Source organism: Phaethon aethereus, assembly GCF_964289735.1.
Source record: "Phaethon aethereus genome assembly, chromosome: 4".
Lineage (NCBI taxonomy): Eukaryota > Metazoa > Chordata > Aves > Phaethontiformes > Phaethontidae > Phaethon > Phaethon aethereus.
The window spans coordinates 5683630-5707538 of record NC_138578.1 but is presented as its reverse complement, the minus strand read 5'-3'; the positions used below and the strand labels follow the sequence as shown (position 1 = coordinate 5707538).

Here is a 23909-nt window from a genome sequence, read left to right as displayed (position 1 = left end):
GAAAGCAATTTTTGTGCGGAAAGAAATAATATCTTTAAGAAATCTAAATGTCCAGCAAGAACCAAATATTTAGAACCATGTTAGCCTAATCCCGTCCATGACTGTGGATGCAATGATTAAATAACCTATTAATCTTACTGTGACAAGTGTTGGTTTTCACAGAAGATACCATGCCATATTTGTTCAAGTGTGCTGCATGTGACTCATAACTGCTCTTGTGCTCTTGGCTAAATCCCAAATCTTTGCCAGAACTAGCCTTTCTAGACATTTGTATCAAGTTGGATTTCCTCAGCTGGATCTCAGCGGTATAGTGCTTTCCCTAATACAGTAATCTTTTCAAGTCTGAAATATGAACCTTGACGGACTCGTTCCAACTTCTTTTCTGCCTGATGCTCAAATGTTTGTGTGAGCATAGCAGATAACAAATTTCATAGTTTGTTAACAATTTAAGCTCTCATAAAGAGAAATTTAAATGCATTTTGAGAGAGACATTTAAGTTGCAATGTCATTTTCAATCATGCTTTGTCTTACTACAGTGTCTTTTATCCAAGTCAGAAAGCACTTTAAAAAAAAATTCAATGAGGACTAAAAATGGCCAACAAACTACGTAGATACTTGCCCTGCTCACACACACATGCACCTTTTACAGGCAAAACTGAGAAAAATAAGCATTCTAAATACATACTGATTGAGGAAAGAGGAGCTCAAATCCAGAGGTGACTCTTCCCCGATGTGACTCTAACCATTAGACTAGCTGTATATAAATTGTTGGTGGCAAACCCACTTGATTTCTTAATGCTTTGAAGTTTTGCACCTTTTATTTGTGGCTCCAGAAGGTTCTCCATCTAATGGACCCAGTGCACACTGCTGTACGGTTGTGAACCTTGTAGAGCTATTTTGAGTGAAGTGGTATTTTTGGATAAAGCAGTACAGGCTTTAAGAAGAGTGCTGTTTTTACCACTGTCCCTCTGCAGAGCTCTGGCTCCAGTGATTTAATTAAGCTGTGAGTAGACTGTATTTACTAACAAAATAGTCACTGTTAAGTCTGTATCCTGAGGGTAACAGGCTCCTGCCTGTGGAAATGACCTGGGTCAGTTTTACCTACTCAGGCCAGACAACATAGAGGTGAGAGAATATGGACATTTATAGGGGAATATGTCCTATCTTCCAAATACAAAAGGAGCTGGCATTACTAGAATGTTGTGGGGTTTTGTTTGGTTGTGGTTTTTTAAGCTAATGTGAGGGGAAAAAAAAAATTGCAACTTACGTAAGTGTTTAAACTCTTCCCTTGATCAGTAACAGAGGAGCCTACATTAGTGCATTGTATCTGCTGAAAGAAGTTGTTGGGTTGTTCCCCTCCTCCCCAAAATATAAACGTTTTTTTCCTGCTCTTGTGTTGGCTTTTTAGTCCCCCCCTTCTTCTTTCAACATCTGGACCATGTTGGCCGACGGGTAGACCACTATGAAAGGCCTGAGCTATCTCTGGGATCTTATGAATATATTGCTACTTTGGATTATTGCCGAGTGAGTATTTCCAGTATGCAAACTAATTTACAATTTTATGTCAAAACAAACAAAATCCTTTGAATACCTACAGTAGAGTAAATGCACTTGTAAGCTGGATATCAGAGTCCAGGAACATTCTAGAAAATGTAGATAGATGCAGAGAAATTAAGCTTATAATATTATGTTTTGGTTTTTTGTGCCGCAGAGTATGAGCCTAGCAAGTAAGAATAACAGCGCAGCAAAGTCATGGATCACGTCTTTAACTGAGGCATTCTTTTGGTCCTAGCTAGCATGTTGCACTGTGTAGAGGATATAGCTGAAATTCTGATGCAGCATTGCATTTTAGATACATGTTTTCTGTTGATTTTGCAGACAGACACACACCTAAGTTTCCTCCCCAATATTGAGAACCTTAACAAGGGAATTTGAGCTTGTAATCTTTTCCTGGCAAGGGTAGTTTTAGTATTCTGACCAGTAAGTAAGTTACAATGGAATGGGTTCTCTCTCCTAATATTAACTTACTGAAGAACTCGATGCAAAGCCCACTCAAGTCACTGTAAATATTTGTAGTTCATGTTATTAGAGAACTCGGCATAAATTTCTTAAGCTTCTCAAACTGTAGCTCATTTTACAAAACTGCAAGTGTGACTTCATCTGCAAACAGTATGGACATATTTTTCTGTTTTTGCTGAAATCAAGCAGAATTTTCTTCCTGTCAGTGGAATTGAGGTCCTGGTAAGGTTAGGAAAGGTAACTGGGTCCTACAAAGTCTTGAGGTAGGTACCAGTAACTTCCTCAGACCATCAAATTATTGCTGGTATGAAGAAAATGAACAGGTTTAATTCTGCTTTCTCACTAGGGTGCTGCTCCAAAATCCAGTGAAATCCCTAAGATGACCTATATAGATTTTGCTGAAATCTGGGTTAAACGAGCGTGAGGCATTACAGAAATACAGTGCGGGCTCCTCAGTGTACCTCCGGTGTAGCTCCGTCGAATTCAGTTAGCTTTGCTGATTTCTGGCAGCTGAACTTTTGAAAACCTGTGCACTGAATGGCTCTGTGCCATTTTCACAGTTCTTTTTCTCTACTCCAGAGTGTAACCCATCACAATGCACCTTTCAGTGCACTGGCTTTTGCCATATAGTTTAAATCAGGGAGTTTCCTCACTAAGTCATCCAGTATGGTCTGTTGTCTTCTTGCAAAGACCCATCCATAGACTTACTGGAATGTTTCAAAAAAGAAAACTCTTATGAAATTAACACTCACATTGGAATAGCTAACTCACTAAATTTTACAGAAGTTTAACATTATTTTATAATTGATTTTTCATTTTGCTCCAAGTTGCAAAAGTTTAATTCTTTTATAAATCTAGCTTAAGACCAGAACTGAAAAGTCATTTCCTTTTGTGCTTATCAAATGACAAGGATGAACAGCTACAAAAAATGTTAACAAATAACAGCTGTTTTGCATTATTGCGCTCCTGCTAAGCGGATGTGGCAAAAGCACAAGTCCTTATTTCTGCCATATATTTGTCAGAAATTACACAGGGATTCTTTATAAATGGTGATGCAAATCAACAGTCTAGAAGTAGTGTTTGATACAGTTTTTGAAACTAGAATCCAAGTAGAGTAAACAGAACAGTTTTTAAAAATACTGCCTGGTTTTAGTTCACAGGAATTAATCCTGATTTACGTGATTCAAATGAAGTGAGACCAAGGGTATAATGTTAGTTTTAGCTTAAAGTGTGCCAGGGACCATGGATAAGTCCATAATTCAAGGGTTAGATGATTTTTTTCTTAAGTGGAGTTTTCTGAGGTTTAGTTTAACAAGTATAATTTGGTTAAGTGGTCAGAACTCTGTCTATGAAGGCAGTGAAACAGTATAGTGGAAAAGCTGTCTTGATTTTGACACCAAGTAGTGACCACTACACATCTTAATGGGAATTAGGAAAACTGATCTTAGGGAGTATGATGATTACTGTTGCTATGTTCACTTTGGATGGTCTTCTTCCTGGGTACCTCTCTAAGCATTATATCGCTTTATTTGGGAACAAAAAACCTTCATCTTACCTTTTCTTACTTACAGAAATTTGGGCCAGTAGTGTATGTCACGATTTGTATGCCACTTACATGATGAGTAAGAGGAATTCCCAAAGACATCCATACCAGCCCAAGGTACTGCCGCGTATGCAGCAGTTAAATACATTGAATGTTCCACTCTCATGCTTTGATTATCTTACAGAAAGTCAGCTTGTTCCTGAAAGTACAGTTCAGCTGTCCAGAACGCAGTGGAGGATAAGGCAGCAAGACAGACAGGATGCAGATGATCACCACTTAGTACTGCTAAGAACTGAGATATTTTAATGGTGGTTCAGTACCTAAGTTGCATTTTCTGTTTCCAGATTGGTTAGAAATCACTTAATAGTTGTTAGAGGCAAATGCTATCAAAAGCCGAATTTAAGCATTCACGTTAACAAAATGGTATTGCACATTGATATAGGGCATCAAATGCAAAAACTGTGTGGGTACAGAAAAAAGCCAAAAGGCATATTTGTTTAAACACTTGAATTCCAGCAGAAAATCTTTGTGTTTCATCTTATCTAATAAACTGTTACCCGTTACATATTTTATTCCATTAGGATGCTATTTTCCAGCAATCATGTTTCATTCCAGGGGTGGACTTTACCCAATACGCGTCAACTTTCTGCAATAGTTACTATATATGATCCATAGCATTTTTCAAACAACTGAGCAGTGTATTTGGATTGCCTTATGGTGCCATCTGTAAATTTTTTTGACATAACAGGACACTGTCTGATTTTCCCTGTGAATGGTCATTTTTTCTGTAGAACAACAAGCCTCCAAAGCCACCAGCTTACATCTTCATGATTGATGTATCGTACAGAAACGTAAACAGTGGCCTAGTTAAACTCATATGTGATGAACTGAAGACTCTGCTAGATAAACTGCCAAGGTAAAGAAACATAAGTGTGCTTTGCTTAACTCACTACACTGCAGTTTCCATGCAGCTTTGCGTGTTGAGAGGTAAAAACAAGCTGCAGAAAATGTCAACATTTACATTACTGGCATTTTTGGGGTGATAGTGACCAAATGGTAATTTTAACACTGCTGGCAGTTCTTAAACTTTGATGTCTGGGCTTACTATATGAATGGAAAGAATCTGTCATACTAATTGCACGTGTAGCTTGCATTCTTTTCCTTTCTTGTAGTGAATTCTAGCACTATTATCAGCTAAGTCCCAGCTTGTAGTTTTGACTTTACTTGCTGAAGTTCTGTTTACTGCAGTGCTGCTTTTCTCATTAAATTAAACAGGGAAATGTCAAAAACAGAATACTCAAGAATGACAAGTCTTTCTAAAGCCATAGTGTTGGTGGCTTGTATCTTCAACTCTTATTGTTAATTAGCCAAACTTTTAAAGCTTCTTGCTGTGCTGTGGAACGTTTCTGCCCTGGTAAGTATTTGAGAGAACAAATCTTGTAGGCAATGATCATTTTATGAAGTATAGCACATTTGCTTTGTAAGCATTAAACACACAGTAGTAGTATTACTACTGATCAATATATATTAATGACAGTATATTATTTTAGTGTAGTTCAGTACAGTTTTTAGTATAGTATAGCTGGGATGCACAGCTGATAGGGTTGACATAAATATGTGGGCTTTTTTTTAAAGTAAATAATACAGCAGTTCATTTTATCAGGGTGTTTTAATTTGATCTAAGGCAAAGTTTAAATAATGCAGAGACACATAATTACATGAGAGCATTGAAAGACTGAGAAATTAAGTAGGCAAGATGTTTCTCAGTGAAGGCATATAAAAGCATTGAAGAACATACAGAAAGAAAATGCCTTCCAAGTAACAGCACTTGCAGAGGGAGAACAGATTTAAGAAATGGAGAGCACAAAGTGAGGAAGAAAGGGAGACAAGATCCTTGAGATAATCTGGGATCTGTTAAAAATCTTTTATCGTATGTCCTTCTGGGATCTCTGTGCATGAAAGAAATTCCAGTCCAGGGTGGGGCTTAGTTTGTCAGATGCCCATGTAAGGCCATCTCTCAAGTACTTTGTCATTGAAGATTACACTGGAGACAGAAGTGTTTGATATTATCCTAAACATATCTCAGAGCTTTCCATCAGGATGGGTCATGACTCTGAAGATAATAAAAGGCACGGGTGTAGGAACAAAAAGCAGTTGGCAGTTTAAAAACACCTGGGCTTGAGTAGGGAAAGTTGAGGAAAAATGAAAGCGAGTGTATCTACATCACAAAAAAGACACATTAATTCTTCTCCTAACACTCTGCAGACATCTGCTGCTGAATAATTTGTTTGCAGGGCCAAAGTTTTCATGTCTACTGAAAAAAGCAATAAAAAAAAATAAAGAAAGGGCAGGCCCTTCAGTTTCTTCAGACTCATCTGTTGTCATTAAACAATATTAATTAAAAAAAAAACCTTAAGGCATTCCACCGAAATTTGCATTGAAACTTTTATTTTGGTGCTGAGACACAAAGGTCACTGTGGGGTTTTTTCTCTTGCTGGACAAAAAAAGACACCTGCAAAAATACTCTCCTGTTACCAGATGAGGTAAAAGGCCTGTGCTGGGAATCTGCTCCGTGCTCATATCTTTAAGAGGAAAGACTTGGGGTAGCAGAGCGATCTGTGTCACAAAAAGGCCATTGGTGTAAAGGCCTGTGCCAGGTAAGCCTGTGAAAGTGGCTGCGAAGTGAGAAGTTAGAAGTAGCAAAGAAAGGATTAAGGTAGGTGGCTCAGGACCTGGTGTTAAGAACTTTTGTGTTTTCATAGACTTGCAGCACGGCAGGAAACACATTATTTGCTTCCTTGAAATTTTAGAGCAGACATTTTCAAACTTATGTGTTCCAAACCAGAAACCCCTGAATCTGTATTTAGAGAAATGCATTTACAGAAATTGGGCCTATGAGCTCAGAAAATCAGGCTACCTAGATGTGCAAATATGATTTTTACGTGCATAACTGGAAAAAAAACATTTGAATGCATTTCTGTACATATGATCCAGCCATCTAATTCTGAGACTGTAAAAAGAACTAAATGGTGTGTGAGCTACATAGGCAATCGGCTGCTACATTTACAGCTAATCTTCAAAATTGGATGAAGCGTAGCAGTACAGACTGCCACAGGTAGGAGCAGTATCTGAAAAAATTGTCCCAAATACCTGCTGTGCAACAACTTTGGACTACTAGGATGATGTGGATTGTCCCTTTGAAGTAGGAAAGTGCCGTATGTGCAGAAAGTTAATAATACCTTGTCCTCACCAAGTTCCTGAATGCTCTCTGTTAATCATGTTAGTAAGAAAATAGTGTCTGAGTGCTGGGAATTATTAGAAATTTACATTCAGAAATGATGCATCTGAGTTGGTGTATCTTGGAGGAATTATTTAAAATGCTTCTTTATGGAGTGTGTTCAGTACAGAATATTGATTTGTTTTAGATCAAAGTAGCTCCTTTCTCATCCAGCTGTGTTCCCAGTAGATTAACATTCTAGACTGACACGAGAGTTAAAGATTGTAGATAAGAAAAATTATTTCTCTCCCAAGCTCAAGGTTTTAGATGAAGCTTGTGAAACTGCTGAGGACAATTTTTTTTTTTTCCCCACTGAAGACAAACAGATTTGATAGCGGGAAGAAGGCTGACAGTTTTTTCTATTTGCAGAAGTACTGTATTTGTGGTGTTTCTCATCTTGAGTTTGACTTTTAATTCTGCAAGCATTTGTGAAGTCATGAAATGCAATCTGTTGGTTGCAGTGGAATGGGATGGAGGCCTTGGTGTTGATTTTGATGGGGCCAAGGCTTTATGCTCCTTAGGAGGATAAGTATTTTCAAACCCTGTCTGCTTTACTGTGGTGAGGGCTCGAGGTGACTGTTAACAGTCCTTTGTTTCTTCAGAGGTTAGAGTGAAGGACAGATAGTAGATTTGTTGCCCTAAGTGCCTACTCGTTGGAAATACTATGGCAGGGCTCTGTTACTAAATTCTTTTGGTGTGATAGTAACATCTCTGAATCTGTGTACATTATGGTATCCTGTGTGTTGATTAGCGTATTTCTTTGTGTTACATTTTTTACAATCGGAACCTGTGGGTGACTTATAAACTAAAGAAAATAAAATCAGCTTGGCTATTTCTGTGGTTCCTATTGCTACAGTCTCGATTAACTTGCTGGTACACAGTTCTACATCCTGGTGAGATTAAACAGTAATTCTTGCTGTCCCCCTTTTACAAATGGAAACTGAGGCACAGAGAAATTAAATAATTTCCTCTCAGGTTGTAAATTAAATCAGTGGCATAGCTGGGAATTGAATGAGGATTTCGAAGTTTCTGTACTTTGAATATGAAACTCTTTCAAACATGCAGAAGCATTAGACTGCAGACTCGGTGTTTGCTGGGTTTGTGACGTCTCACCGTAAGTTAGGTAGGCTGCTTAGATGTTTAAGACACCAGACATTATTCAAGCATTCTTACTAGGCATCAGTCATTACTGTCACTGAATCACAAGGTATGCTAAATAAAGCTGATTTTCTGATTGTATCTTGTAACTAATTGTCCTGTTCTCTCTTTTCCATGTTTTGAGTACAACACGGTTTATTCTTTATCTTAGGGACTTTTGACTGCTTGGATGGGATGCACAGCTGATAGGGTTGACATAAATATGTGGGGTTTTTTTTAAAGTAAATAATACAGCAGTTCATTTTATCAGGGTGTTTTAATTTGTTCTAAGGCAAAGATTGAAGCCATTACATCTGCTTGGTTGTTGTTTGCTTTGTTGCTCCCAGAACAGATAATGATCTGAAAGCAGCCTTGCATTTCAAAGGAATGCTTTTACGGCAAGGTTAGAATTTCAGAATTATTACCAGTTGGTTTTGTTTTTCTTACAGAGAAGAGCAAGAAGAATCCTCAGCAATTCGAGTTGGTTTTGTCACTTACAATAAGGTCCTCCACTTCTTTAATGTAAAAAGCAGCTTAGCTCAGCCTCAGATGATGGTGGTCTCAGACGTTGGAGAAGTTTTTGTTCCTTTGCTGGATGGTTTCCTTGTTAACTTTCAGGAATCACGATCTGTTGTTATCAAGTAAAGTATAATCATTCCATATGTGAATAAGATCTGAATGCTTATGATATGCATTATGCCTCTTAGTCGATTGTGTTACTGGGTTTTGAGGGGTACATGGTAATTACTGAAATACTTTAGAAGCCAGCAGATGCTTCAAATCGTATTTTTCCACCTCTGAGGCAAAGAAAAAGTGACCTCAGCAACCCCCAGTGCTGAATTTGAAAGCATATTTAGACCAGCTGTAAACCATGCATCTTCAGCTGTGCTTCTTCAGAAATGGGAGAGGGGTTGTGGCTGTGTGCCATGTTGCATGTCTTTCCCCTTGCAATGTATCTGATGCACACCTGGATGTGATCTAAGGACTCTGTAAGTCCTTACAGCACACTAAAACTCTTTAATGTTTAGCTACTTTTTATTTATCACATGCTCCTTTATGTTACCAGCTTTGAAATAATGCATCTCACAGAATTTAAAAATTTGTATTTTGATTTATTCTGGCTGGAATCCTAAGAAATTGAGTAATCAAATTTTTTTTTTAATATAAATTTGCATGGAAAACATCTTCCTGTGTGAAGACTTGCTAAGTTACAAGGTATGTTTGGGGATTATCCCAAATAGGCTAACCTGCTGAGGCACTGATCCTTTCGGTCTTTCATAGCTTGTTGGACCAGATTCCAGACATGTTTGCAGACACTAACGAGAGCGAGACCATCTTCGCTCCTGTTATCCAGGCTGGCATGGAGGCACTAAAGGTAAGAATGCTCCTCTCTGTAAGAGCAGCAGCTCTTTAATGAGAATAAGATTTGATAAGCTGCAGAAGTTCCGTTTGCTAAAAGCCGGTCCCAAGTCCTCCTACAAATCACAATGGGAAATTAGAAAAAAAAGTTGCTGATTGTTTCCAGCAGTAACGTTCCGTTATTCTAACAGTGCATTTGAACTGCTCTAGTCAAAATGAGAACACTGACAAGCATAACATCTGTTTCCAGATTTTGCTTATTGAGGGAAACCAGTCCCTAGAGTCTATTCTGCATAGAATGGGCGTTTAGGAGAAGAGGAGGAGCAGGAGTCTTTTCTTGTTCAGCATTTGAGAGAAATAAAAAAGTGCTTAGTTCTTGCAGCAGAACTAATAGATACTCCGGATGTTTGCAGAGACATCCAGTCCTTGCATGTGTGAAGGGCAGGAAAAGAGGCAGTGTAAGATACAGTTTTACCCTACCTACTCTCCTGCTTCTGCTGACTTCTTGTGCAAAACGAGATATTTATGACTATTTATGACTGCAGGTGGGGGGGTTGGAGAGTTTCCGCTCAAGAGACAAATTCTCACAGCTTGAACACAGCCGACAGTGAATCCACAGGTCAAGATGCATCCCCAGTTGCTTTCTGTATGTCCAGGACATCCCCTAAAGTTCAGATATTTCCATGGAGTGCTGCCAATTAAAGGAATGCCACCATGCTTCACCACAAGATTTGTAGGGGCAGAAAACAGCCAGTTGTCTTTAAAATAGTTGATTTATCTGCAAGCTGTGTATAAGTGAAGCCTAACTTTGAGTAGATAAACTTGCTGAACCGAAAATACACAACACTTCTCGAATCTGTTTCTCAAATATTTAATTAATAGCTGTTGTTACTTACTCATACTGCCAGAGGTATGTGTGCAAAACATACATTAGGTTACTGCTTCCATCAGAATGCTCTTCCCTAATACTTGACTTCCACAAAACAAACTTAAGGGCCATAACTGTAAATTTCCTTTGATGTTGGCTATATAAGAAAGCAGCTCTTAATTAAGCTTTTTATTTAGCTCAGTATTTTAGAGTTATAATTTGTAAGGATTTTCACTGAATTATTCATATGCATATACCGCTGCTCAAGAAAACAAGTCTTCTCTAAAAAGACTAACATGGATTGTGTTCCTATTTGAGGTTTTAATTTTTTTAATACACTTTTAGAAATAATATAGATACATTTTAGAAAATTTGTCAAAAGCAAAGTCAGTAATTCCTGATGTGGATCATGACGAACAGGTAGTTGGTAACTCTTTCAGTCTTCAGCAGAATGTTTCTTAAAAGGAATTGAATAAATTTGCTTTCGTGATTAAAGGTAATTATGCTTTAAATATTAAAGCATGAATTTATATGTAATGTAAATAAAATATATATAAATTTATTATAAAGCATAGTATTAAATATTAGGGGTGAAATTTCAGCTCTGTTAAAAGTAAGATACTGTCTTCAGCTGCATTTCTGCCATAGCAAAGAGATTTCTAGTTTTCCCAGAAGAATGCCGTAGCTTTTTGTGAACGTCTTTAAGATCTGGAGGAGAAAGAGTAGCAAAGCTGATTTGTGTCTGTAGTCTTGGGTATCGCAGTTTTAAGCTGGGTGTGCGGTTAAGTCTGGAGCAGGAAAAGGAAAAATCCCTCTTTCCTCCTTCCTTTCCTTCACCTTCTCCCAACTTCTTCAATATTTGAAGACCTCAGAATTGCTAATTGGTTTTCATGTCACTTTGCTTTAACTTTTGGTGAGCCCTGAAAAGCTCGGGCAGCTGGACTAGGTGATTGTTGTAGATTACTTCCACCTGACATAGTCTGGTTTACTCTGTTCATTTTCATTAGCTGTCTTGCTAGTAAGAGTACGCGATAAACTGGATTTTCTAAATTTTGGTGGAAAAGCTTGTAAAAAGTACAAAGATGCCTGTGGTACTGCTACTCTTGTTATGCTCTTCTTTGGAATTCAGGGGTTTCTGTCAGTAGTTTGTCATCTCAGTAAATACCATGTTCTCATCAGAGTTCTAAATAAGAATGGAAAACTTGAATAAAACTGGCAGTTACTTAATTTCTTGGTGACAGGAGGAATGTTCATCACAAGTTTTAACACTCCTGCATTTTAGTGTAGATTTGAATGTGGAATCTACTACAGGAATGCAGTCGTCGCTTGTCTATAAAAATGTAGTCAACACTAGGGTGACTGAATTGAAATAAGTAATTTTTCTGTCAAATTACATTTCCTTTTAATTTTATCCAATTTAGTGTTTGTACTTTTGACACTTGCTGCATAATGCTTGTATCCAACTGGAAAATCTCCAAGAGAGGTACTCCTAGTTTTGCTCATCAAGATTTTAGATTCCTATGTAGAAACTACTGTAACAATACATTGGCCAATGTATCTGTGTGCTAGACTAAGTGATTTGCTGACAAAAAATTCCCAGCTTGTTTCAGGACTTATTTCCAACAAGGTTTGCATCTCCAAGTGAATTATTTAGCTCTGAGGAACTTGCAGAAAGTTTACACTGTTCTCTAATGTATGAAAAGTAGGCTTGTTTATCTTAGCAGTAATAACTATGCCAATATGGTGTCTTTGAAACAGGCTGCAGAATGTGCTGGAAAATTGTTTATCTTCCATTCTTCATTGCCAACTGCAGAAGCACCAGGGAAGCTGAGGAACAGAGATGACAAAAAACTACTCAATACAGATAAAGAAAAGGTATTTTCTACTCTGAGTTAACAAGAGACTGCTGTTACGCCAAATTTCTCTAATAGAACCTTGATTTTTTTTAATTTTCTTTTATAAAGATGTGTTGTTTAATGATGTAATATTCCCATTCTCACTGTGCCCTGATCGTGTAGGTGTGTTGATATTGGCCCTATCGGAACACGAAAGCCAAACTACAGTAAAGCAGCCATTCCCACCAATAAACACACCCCGCAGCAGATAACTGCACCCATCAAGAGCCTTTGCTGCTCGCCTGTTCAGTGATTTAGTCCTCCAGGAACATACTGAGCTGGTTCCCTGCATACGAGTACATAGGCAGGGGCAACATATATTTTATTGAATCCATGCCTCACTTCAAACTTCCACTTCTTTTTTTTTTTCTTCAAGTGGGCATCAGGCTGCAGCTGGCTGCCCACTGCATCTCATGTTATGACACTTGTATTTTTTAATTCTGTGCAGACACTCTTCCAGCCCCAGGGAAATTCTTACGAGGCCTTAGCCAGGGATTGTGTGGCTAATGGCTGCTGCGTGAACTTGTTCCTCTTCCCGAACCAGTATGTGGATGTAGCCTCCATGGGTCTCGTCACAACGTACACTGGAGGAACGTTGTACAAGTACAACAATTTCCAGGTAAGTGATGCGGGTTTCCTGCCTTTTGGATAGTAACACCTGGGGAGTTGTCGTTTTTCTTCTCATTTCAACGTGTGCTTCAACGTTTAACAGAGAAGTAGAATGGCTCTAGAAAACTTACATATAAACTCCAGGGAATAAAATTCAAACTTGGAAGTGACAGCTTAGGCTCAAGTACGTATCATGAAACAGTAATAAGCTGGTTGGTATCTTAAAATTAAATCCACTTAGTTAAGCATGCCGACATCTGAGCAGGGAAGTCCCTTACTTAAGTGGTGGACTTGGCAGTTAATGGTTGGACTTGATGATCTTAAAGGTCCTTTTCCAACCTAAATGGTTCTACAATTCTATATGCACAAGCAAAAATGCTTACGACACAGACCCCCAAGAAAGCCCTACCACCACTCATTTAAAATTTCACAAGCATCTCTCTGGGGAGTAGGGGACTTTGTGTGTCAGGAGCTTACCTGCAAAAGCATTTCTCGGGAAGTCAGCAGGGCTACTCTGCAGTTCTTAAGGCTGTGCCGTAAAGTCCTAGCTAGGCTGCAAGGTTAAGTGCAAGAGCGGATGTTACTGGAGATAATGTGATTGAACAGAAATTCTGCATGTCCAAGCCTAGTGATGGATGCGTGGGTGGACACTTGCACAGACATGTTTCTGTTAACAAAACAACAGTCAACATCGCTCATCTCTTTTTAAAGCAAAGGAGAGATGATAAGTATGGAAAGAACAAGTTTGCTGTTGGGGTGTCACGGCAGGGGGAGAGGGCTGGGTTTCTGCTATGTTGCTGCCATCCAGTGGGGAACTGCAACTTTGGCTTTGCGTTTCCAGCTCGATGCTGACAGCCCGCGGTTCTTAAGTGACCTCAGGAAGGATGTTGAAAAAAAGGCCGGATTTGATGCAATAATGAGGGTTCGGACAAGTACAGGTAATGGTACCCGTTGGGAAAAAAACGTGTATGTGTATGACAGTATAGAATTTTAAATAATACAGTGCTGTACAGATCACTTCTAAGATCAGGCTAACTGTTTTAGCTTCATTATGTACCTCTTGAAAAGTAATTCTTTAGACTCATAAAATGCAGGAGCATGTCCTTCCAGCACATGCCGCCACAATAATTAATTTTCAAACATGAGTAAGGTTTCTGATCATTATGCATGCCTCTTGGATTGCAAGTAAGTTGTATTAAAAAAAAAGTGTTGCTGCCGGACACTTACATGTTCCTTCATTTTCATACTTCAAATGTCATTACCGTGGCTGCTTTTCACACATTCGTTCTTACCTCAGAGGCAAGTATTTGAGTAACACACACACACACACACACAAAGTGGCCAAGTCAACAGCGCAAAAGGTTCTGTGGGGTCTGCGAGTCACAGCGCAGCTTCACGGCCTGTCGGCTCTTCCCTCTTGCTCAACTGTAAGGACAGTTGGTGGGAGCCCCTGAGGCTGCAAATCCCTGGGGGAAAATGGTTCCCGTTTCAGTAAGCAAAATTGACTGACCGTAAAGTCACAAAATACTGTCGGTATTGTCATCTGTAAATAAAAGGATATGCTGGTTTTGTTTTAATCTGGCTGTAGGCTTCAGGGCTACGGACTTCTTTGGTGCGATTTACATGAACAACACCACGGATGTAGAGATGGCAGCAGTTGACTGTGACAAGGCAGTGACGGTGGAGTTCAAACATGATGACAAACTGAATGAAGACAGTGGAGCCTTAATTCAGGTAAACCAACTTAATTGCATGTAATGTCATGAAATTGTGAGCAAGAATTTCTGCAGCCGTAACAGGAAAAAAGTAATGGTGTAGGACTGATGGGAGCAAGGCACAGCTTGCAGAGACTCTGGTGACATAACCACCACTAATAAAAGAAGTTTTAATTAATTAGCCAAAGGTTGCATCTGACCTCAAAAGGACAAAGAACGCCTGCCCCCTCATGGCAATTGGCGTGTTCACCTACCTCTGCATTGCATGTTCTATGCAGGGATACTGAAGCACTTTCCAAGCACTCATGGGAAACCCCATCAGCTATTATGTTTTCCATTTTACCAAATAAACATATTTGGCATACAACATTCATTACTACTTATGGGGAACTTATTGTTGTAGCATTCCTTGTGACATCTCTGTTCAAGAGCAGTTCTCTATTGCTAAACATGACTTCCAACCCCATGGACTGCTGAAGACCCACCAGCAATGGTATCTGTGCAGTCAACAGTTCTCACTTGCAAACTGTCGGCTGGCTGCCCTGCTCCCTCAGTGTCTTGGCACGCGAGTGCTACAAGGCCCGCAGCGCTCACCTGCTGGCATCATGATGTACTCTGCCAATTAAGATGAGATCAGACAAGATACTGAAGTAGAACTGGAGCCTAAGGAAACTGAAGTACACTGTCACTTTTTAATATCCAAGCCCCTGGTAGGTGAGGGAGACAGGGCTTAGCGGGACCTCTTGTTTCACTTCATAAGCAGCTTATTCATGTAAAAAGAACCAGTCAGCTCTTAAAGATGAGCAAGTTTTTCTGTGGTGCTTTTGTCAACCCTCTCTTGTACGGCATCTTTTCAGATACATTGATTTGAACTGTTCACAGTATTACGCCATTTCAAAGTATGGTTTACAAATTCACAGTCGGTGGTCTCTCTTGTTTTCAGAGGATACCATCAGCGTGTAGTGAAGGAGAGTAATAAGCCTTTCTTCAGTCTTATTATTTTTTAAATAATGTTACGATTGGCAAATTATTATAATGTCTAATATAGTTCCATAAAAATACAGGTGTCTTGGTCCTATAGATGACAGAAGCACTGCAGCAGCACTGCAAGGCTAGGCTGCCTTCAGAAGTAATTATATGCCTTTTATGCACAAAGTAGGTGGCTCTTGCATGATGGCAGCTTTTTGTTTTAACATAAACGGGAATTTGCTCCTCTCTTGCAGTGTGCTGTCCTTTACACATCAACAAGCGGGCAAAGACGACTTCGCATACACAATATAGGTTTAAACTGTAGCTCTCAGTTAGCTGATGTCTACAGGACTTGTGAGACTGATGCACTTATCAACTTCTTTGCTAAGTCAGGTAAAGTTATAACAGGCCCATTTTGTTTCCTTTTTTACTTTGGGGTGGAGGAAGGGGAAGGAAAGGGAGCTGAAGTGATTGCCTAGTGGGAAATCATGTTTTGTAACTTGCAGCTCCAAGCCTGAGCAACTCTTGAAGTAGTATAAAATTGGAAAGACATCTTGATTATGTGTTTTAGACATGCTGCTGTAAAAGTAATGCTTGTCAAGGTAGCTAGAAACATGTAACATGTAACAGACAAAACTGTGTAGGCACAGTAGTGGAAATGGACATCCGATCGTAGTGTTGGAGGTTTGGTGGGGGTTTTCTTGGCAAAGACAAGTAAAGATCCTCCAAGATGCTGTCTGTAGAGAAACTAAAGAACAGCTGTAGTCCTCAGGTTAGTACAAGTGGAAGCTAGCAGAAGAGAGATAGTTTAAGAGTACCTGTCCATCTCTAGCACGCGCTTTTACTCTTCTGTATTTATTTGTAGCTTTTAAAGCCATTCTAAGCCAACCGCTGAAGACGGTCAGAGAGATCCTGGTGAATCAGGCAGCTCACATGCTGGCGTGTTACAGGAAGAACTGCGCCAGCCCGTCGGCAGTGAGCCAGGTAAAAACGCTCCCCAGCCAGGCTGTGCAGTAGAGGAAAGGCCACCCCTGCAACATCAGCGTTGCCAAAAAGGAAAACCTCAGGACAGACTTTTCCTTTTCTTTCAAATATGAGTGACAGGTGGGATTCAATGCAGCAATTACAACAGACAGAGGCTGCTGTTGCTGAACAAGTGGCAATGCACACGAAGGAGCTTAGCAGCCTTTTTCTTCCTGCTGGAATTATGTGCTGACTCCCAAAGCTTTCATTTTTTTCTTCTATTATTTTAGTATTCTAATTTGTGACAACTAAGGCTGTTGTTGTCAAAAAAGTGACAACAACATTGTATCTTAGTAAACAACCTGAACTTGCACATAGGTGTCAAGCATGCTGGAGTGATAAATACCTGATGTCTAGATGGGGCCAAACTCCTAGGTGGGGAGGGAAAAGAAAAAAACCCTGATGACTAAGGCAACAGTCTGCTAACTGCTTTATTTACCAAAGGGTAGCAAGAAGCTCTAGGAACCTGATTGATTACCTATATTCCACACTACTTGAGAATTCTCTTAAGACATTAAGACATCTCTTATTATTTTCAGCCTATTCTTTTATCTATTCAGGACATTCGGGGAGTCTAACTGAACCAACAGGAAGGTGTTTTCAAATCAAACAGCAGCTGTTTCTGGCTAAAGTCTTTTGCTGTTTCAAACGAATACCCAAAGGTGGCTGAGCTAAATCCAAATCCCATAATCTGAATTTAACTTCTGTTTTTCTTGCAGCTCTCAAAGTATTTCCCAATCATCTCCTTCAGCTTTTGAGGCACCTTAAAAGACAGCAGGAATGGTTGGCTTGCTGCCACTTTTTTGAATGACAGTTGGCAATTTTGTACATTAATGCTGAAGTTAACAGGAAGGCCAAAGGCCTCTGAGAGTTTTGGAGGCATGGGCTTTAGATTCATTCCTCTGATCTCCTGTAAACTGTATTTTGCACTTCTTTCTTGTCCTGCTTGAATGTAACATATAGACTAGAAGTATTAGCACATCCTAATTATATGGCTGACTGACTTAAAAGTCAATGCTCCAGTAAAAGCAACGGTTGCCTCCTTTCAAATTATTCACCCTTATGTCCTGGCAAGTCAACATGGAGAAAGACTAAGACTTTTACATACCATGCAATGCTTCCAATAAGCAAAAGTCTGGGCAATGAAGTCTAATGTTAGCGAGGACCAAAGAGACACTTACTGTGGACCTTCATTTCCCTCCTCAACTGTTCACAGAAAAGACACCCACTTTTCCTACGTGGCTCCCCTTTAATTTAGTGCCTAAAAAAAGAGCATGGGTTACAGGGAGAGGACAGCGTCAAAGAAGATGACTACCGTCTAGAGGGCAAATAATTTGTTAGATTCTTATTAAATGCATTTAACCACGCAGAGCTGGCCCATCTGGTTTGAAACAGCACATCTAAAAAAGTTTTCTAGATTTTCTCCTCTTTAACCAAAGAAAACAAGCAGTGGTTTATTGAAGTGCTTCAGAGTCCAGCTCTCACTCTCCTGCACATGGGCTATATTAAATAACAAGCTTTCTCTACCCCGCAGCTCATCCTTCCGGAGGCAATGAAGGTACTGCCCGTGTACATGAACTGCCTGCTGAAGAGCTGCGTGCTCACTGGCAGACCAGAAATTCCAACAGACGAGAGAGCTTACCACCGCCAGCTGGTCATGTCCATGGGGGTGGCTGACACACAATTGTTGTTCTATCCCCAGCTTCTGCCGATTGTGAGTATGTATGTATGCTGTCTGCATGCTTCTTTTCAGTAAAGCTGTCTTCAGTATGCTGCGATTTTGTAATTGTGCAGGTACAGAAAAGATTCTATCTATCTGCTGGGTAAATGTTAACACTACCATGCTGGATTACATTTTTACTGTGATGTAGTTACTAGTTGAACTAAATTGAGGAGGAGGGTAGAAGCTCTAGTTTAACAGAAAATGAGGAAGTACCATCGTCAACCACTGACATCAGCATCCTCTAAGAATCTCACTGTACTTTTAACAAGGTTTTTGCCCAGGCTAATGAAAGGAGCCAGCTTTACTAAAGATCAGCACTGGTGTGCAGGTGTCTCCCCTCTTATGGCAGGTCTTCCTTTGCACACAGTACATTAACTGACAAAGAAGAGGGTTGACTTCCAATTCGTCTAATCTGGAACCACCACGCCATACTAAACCTTTTCAATAGTTACTTTTCAGTATCTAGTCAGGGCTGACGTCACCAAGTCTACAACTCTTGTGTATTTTTGCCCCACAGCACAACCTGGATCTGAAGAGTGACAGTATCCCAGCTGCCATCCGCTGCTCTGAGGAGCGGCTCTCAGAAGGAGGGGCCTTCCTTCTGGCCAATGGTCTGAGTATGTTCCTATGGCTGGGAGTCAGTGCCCCCCCAGAGCTCATCCAAGGGCTTTTCAATGTGCCGTCCTTTGCACACATCAGCACGGAGGCTGTGAGTAGATGGAGACTCGTTTCTTTTTCAAAATTTATCATTTGGTAAGACCAGGCTGCTAATACAGAGAAACAAGCAAGGTGGGATTGTCATCATTCAGCTAAAAGCAGAAACAGGTGATCAGCAGACAGTTTTAAGACACCAGAAGCAATACATAAAACTTTAATAAGCTTTTGCACTCTGAACACTTATGGGCAGAAAGCTTTTGCAACATTTTAAAACTTCTTAAACTTTCACTGTTGCAGACATTAAAGTCCTATTGAATGTGTATTGCTAAAATTGGAACAAAACACTTTAACACCTTTAACGTTTCTCCCGATAGTAAATTTTCATGTAGTGATTGTTTTAGACAGATGACAGACATATTTTTGTGCAGGGGACTGCATTTCCCAGTTTAGAACAAAATCCACAGTAGCTTGCATCATAAATACCAGGAAGCTGGTCTTGTAGGAATTCATAGGAGAAGTGACTGGAATATAACCACCTGCCATGCTTTCATTTTAACAGACATCACTGCCTGACCTGGACAATCCATTTTCTAAGAAACTTAAGTCAATACTGGAGCACATCCAGAGCCAAAAGCCCTACACTATGAAGGTAACTTCTCTCGGCCTCAACTTGCTCCTCGTACCTGTTCTAAAGAACACTACTGGCTTTGACAAAACTTAGCGGTTAGCTGTCAGATTTTACACATCAGGAATGTTCCTGTACATCAGCGAGTCCCAGCATGCATTGTAGACACAAGCATCTCATAGATGCTTAACTCCTAATCAAAAAAGATTTTCAGAGGTAGTTAAGTGTAGAAGTTACCATTTTATTCCACAAACCTTAATTCACACTAGTCTCTCTCCTGTGTTCATAACTACAGCTACCGAAATGCGGAGAGTTACTAGTTTTGAGGTTTTTTTCCCCTTCCTCTACAGCATACAGTAATAGATACAGGACAACCATGCTGCCATTTACTATGATTGTATCCTAAAACTACATCTCTCTTACCTTTTCAGCTGATCATAGTGAAACAACGTGAGCAGCCAGAGATGCTTTTCCGACAGTTCCTGGTAGAGGACAAGAGTATCTATGGAGGAGCTTCTTACGTGGATTTCTTATGCTGCGTTCACAAAGAGATCTGCCAGCTGCTCAGTTAAGGAAAGTCGAGTCTCATTGTCAGTTTCTTTTTGATTTTGCAGGAGGGACGGTCACTGGGGCCTGAAGGCTGGCCGGGGCATTCTGCTCTGCTTCAGCAAACCTTTTCTGTCCTCTTCTTGTACAGTTTCATTTCACACAACCTCTCACTGAGGCGTATTCAGCTTGCTTACTTACTAAGCTGTAGAATAGGAAGTTCTGCACTCAGGTATTAATCTTCTGGGAGTCTTGACTCTTTCTCCAAGTTGAACTGCCAGATTTCAAACTGTCAATGCTTAAGAGCATATGGTATGCATTTATTAAAATACAATTTAGAAAACAGAGAGTTTTTAAATAGAAAAGTTAACTATTCCTTTTGCTAGTCATAAGTTGTAAGAGAGCCAGAAAAAATGCTAAACCTCTATACAGCAGAGGGAGGAAAAAAAAAATACAAAATGCTGCTTTTTCTAAGTGGGGGCATACAGTTGAATCAGATTTGCAATAATCATGTAGTTCAGTCTGAGTACTTCAATGTCCTTCATGTAGAGCTAATCTCTAAAAAATACTCGCCTTGCTCCTGGAAGGGACAAGCATTACTGTCTGTAGACAGAGAGCTCTGGGTAACCTTCCCCACCCAGGGTTCTCCAGGACACAAAAATGCCTCAGTTTATAACTGGACTCAAGTAAGTTTAATGACAATGGACCACAGTAATCAAACAATCCTTTTGCTACGTTTAGCAGATAATGCCACACTCTTATGGTGCAATTCTCTAGTCCTAAGGGCATGAATTACTTTAGCATACTATTTAATTACTTTTTCAACACTGAACATGTTAGGTTTTACTTAATACATTTGCTAACTAACTGGAATATTCCTAATACAACTTAGGTAAACATCTGTCCCTCAGCATTGCAGTGGCAGGTCAACTGTAAGAAAGACAGACAGCTGACACATTAACCAAAGGTTATTTGCGGTGCTATAAAAAGAAAGCCTCTCGTTTAATACCAGTTCTATTACAGTGACCTCCTCTCACATGACCGATTTACTCAACAGTCACCACTTCAAAAAATAAGCCTCTGCTACTATCAATATTTAAGGTAGAATTTAGAAAACCAGAGTCTTTAAAAGAGCTGTTTACCTCAGACACTTCATCAGTCTCTTTGTATCCTTAGGCCGAATGCATGGGAGGCTTGAACTTTTCCAAACTAACTTGAAAAGCTATTGTTACAAAAATCAGTGTTTCAAAGAAAGCAAAAAACCCTCAAAAGTAAGGATAAGTGTTGGGCCTCATAAAAGAAAAAAAAAGTGCCTTTAAACATGTCAGTGTTGCTACTTAGTGTTAATCATTTTAGTATCCATTATGCATATATTTTTGGTTTGACAGTGTATCAAAACAGTTACTTCCATATGCATTGACAGAGAGCTCTTAAAATAAGTGGCTATGTTACAAAAGGATCCTCGAATTCAGCTGCCAAGACGAGCACTTTTTAGCTGAAGATGTTACCCTGTAAAAAGTATTTGTTGCCATTCCAAGTCAGTGTACTTTGTTAAATGACACCAGCAACTCTTTGTGTAAAGACATAAGCAATTATTAAATATAATCATGTTTGACTTTATTCTTTCATCTACTAAATTTTCTAAGTTTTTTTTTTATGCTATCAGCCACCTCTGCCAGAAGCAGTCCAACACCTCTTAAACAGCAGCACCTATGAAGCCTAGAAGTGGCTTCAGCGTTCATGCACCTCCTCTCCCTGTAAGCACAGCAAGGCAGCATACAGAGTTTGTTACACTGACCTCAGGAGCCAGGGGACATGGCAAAGTTAAGTTTGTTACTGCTACACAGCATCAACAATGCCATGTATCCCACAATGAGTAAAGACCACTGTAGGTCACCTTCTACTCTGACTGTAAAGACATTCACTGACAACCAGTAATGAAATTAAAAACTTTTCATCTCTAGACACCGCTTTAGGGATGGTCCAAAGCAACTGTGAGTAAAAAAAAGGACCAGATGTCTTTACCATGTAATTGGGGGCGGATTGGGGAATAGCATCTCACTACAGTATTCTCCAAGTATCACCCCCACAACCACAAGTACACACCACCAAGCCTCTGGGCACACCCCCCCATGCACGGCTCTCTTTACCCCTACAGGCCATCCAGCACTGCTGAAACGCCACCTTCCGATTACGATGGGCAGGTACCTTTCTTCACAGAGGACATGTAGAAAGTTCTCTTTCCTTGGCTGTTAAAAAAGTACAGCCAGTTACTTGTTAACAACATGTACATCATGCTTCCCAGGTGAAGCTGGCCCATTCAGATCGGTCTAATCTAACACCCTCTGGCCCAGCAGTCTTTTTTGCCCTATGCTACTTGAGCTACTTCAGCTTTGAGGGGAAAAAAACAAGAAACCTAGCTCTGCAGGCTCAAGAGGGATTTCTCTGGTAGAAGTTTTTTGGGTTTTTTTGGGTTTTTTTGGGTTTTTGTTTTTTTTTTTTACAAGACCACATGCAATTAATGTCCCAAGTGACTGAAGTCTGGAGCAGCACCTCAACTCCTGCCAACTGATACAGATGTACATCTCACCCAGTTATTTTTGAGTCTTCTCTCCAGAGTAGCCTTATCTTCTATGTTAAGAGTAGCCCGAACAATGAACTATCAGCTATGGACATTTAATTAAAAGGGGGAAATGGGAATTAACATCTACTAATTGAGGAAAAAAAGAAAAAGATCTGTCGCTGGCACAAAAGCCACCTTCCTAGGGTTAAGCATCTCCAGTATTTACTTTTTGAGTAAGAACATAATTAGGGCAGAATCACAAAAAAGTTTTCTTACCATGGCATGTAACTTCTCCTAGATGCTGTTCCAGGTAGCCTTTGGCAGACTTCACTGACAGACAAACCAGCACTACCCTTAAAACAGCCCCTCTCCCAAACCCAGTCACACTTCAGGTGTGCGAACAGAACAGGGAAGAAACAAAACATCATCAACAGACAAGTTTCATTTGCACCACAGCTGTCCCGTGACAAGCACCCTGCCAAGGCCGCAAAGCTATCCAGACCCAACAAAAATTTCCATGCTAAGATTTCATGCACCAAAAGAGCAGCTGCTGCCTGCTCTTCTGCAACAGTAGGGAAGAAAGCACAGTATAACTTTGTAGTTCCAAAATCTCATCTCAAGGAGAACAAACGCACAAAATATTAAGAAAAATATTTCAACATTAGCTTTGATAAACGAGTTTAATAATCCACTACTTTACAGGACGGTTATTTAAAAGCTAGGTTTCAACAGAGAAACATTATGGGACTTAAAAGCCAGTTTTCCAAAAGCCACACCTAAGACTTTGTTGAGACTCCAGCAGCCAGGTTTGTTCAGTCTACCAAGTACTGACCAAGAAGTTCAGAGCTGTGGTTTTGCTAAAAACAAATCCTGTATGTACGAAAGTGAATCGCTGTCATTTCACACTGTCCTCTGGAGCTAACCACCAACAGTCTATCTCCAAGGCACGTAACATCCACAGGCAAAGCAAAACACTCGGTTTGATTACTGCGCTCTCATTGCCCAGGCGATTATTTTCGGGAAGCACTCGCTCTTACAACATCGCCTCACACTCCCAATACGACCGCCAGTGAGGTCTTTCTACGACTTACGTTGCAACAGGTCTGCAGTGAAACAGGTTTTTCCTACCAAAGAACAAGGCTACTATTGAACAGACGCTGGGTGAAAACTCAACCCAGAGCTACGGAGAAATTCTGGGCTGCGTATGAATGCACGACTTCTTGCTTTCCATGAAGCACAACACACAGAATTACCACTCTCTCCACTACAGACATAAAAAGTGAGTGCATATACACTAGAGATGAAAAATAAAGTTGTTCCCTATTCCCAGGAATAATTTGGGAAATTTAAACCAGTAAGAAAAAATAGAATTGTATTTACT

The 23909-nt window shown here is 39.9% G+C and overlaps 1 protein-coding gene across 1 annotated transcript in view; it reads left to right on the top strand.

The window, feature by feature from the left end:
• Positions 1–19991, top strand: part of SEC24D (SEC24 homolog D, COPII coat complex component) — a gene marked incomplete at both ends in the record, with an annotated part of 50702 nt that extends 30711 nt beyond the window's left edge. Inside the window, 14 exons of the mRNA XM_081999103.1 lie at positions 1409–1524; positions 4354–4478; positions 8426–8617; positions 9258–9351; positions 11962–12078; positions 12547–12717; positions 13549–13645; positions 14296–14441; positions 15646–15784; positions 16257–16375; positions 17949–18128; positions 18655–18846; positions 19354–19443; positions 19851–19991. Coding sequence (XP_081855229.1) covers positions 1409–1524; positions 4354–4478; positions 8426–8617; positions 9258–9351; positions 11962–12078; positions 12547–12717; positions 13549–13645; positions 14296–14441; positions 15646–15784; positions 16257–16375; positions 17949–18128; positions 18655–18846; positions 19354–19443; positions 19851–19991 — 1919 coding nt within the window. The remainder of the gene's footprint in view (positions 1–1408; positions 1525–4353; positions 4479–8425; positions 8618–9257; positions 9352–11961; positions 12079–12546; positions 12718–13548; positions 13646–14295; positions 14442–15645; positions 15785–16256; positions 16376–17948; positions 18129–18654; positions 18847–19353; positions 19444–19850) is intronic.
• Positions 19992–23909: the final 3918 nt, after the last annotated feature.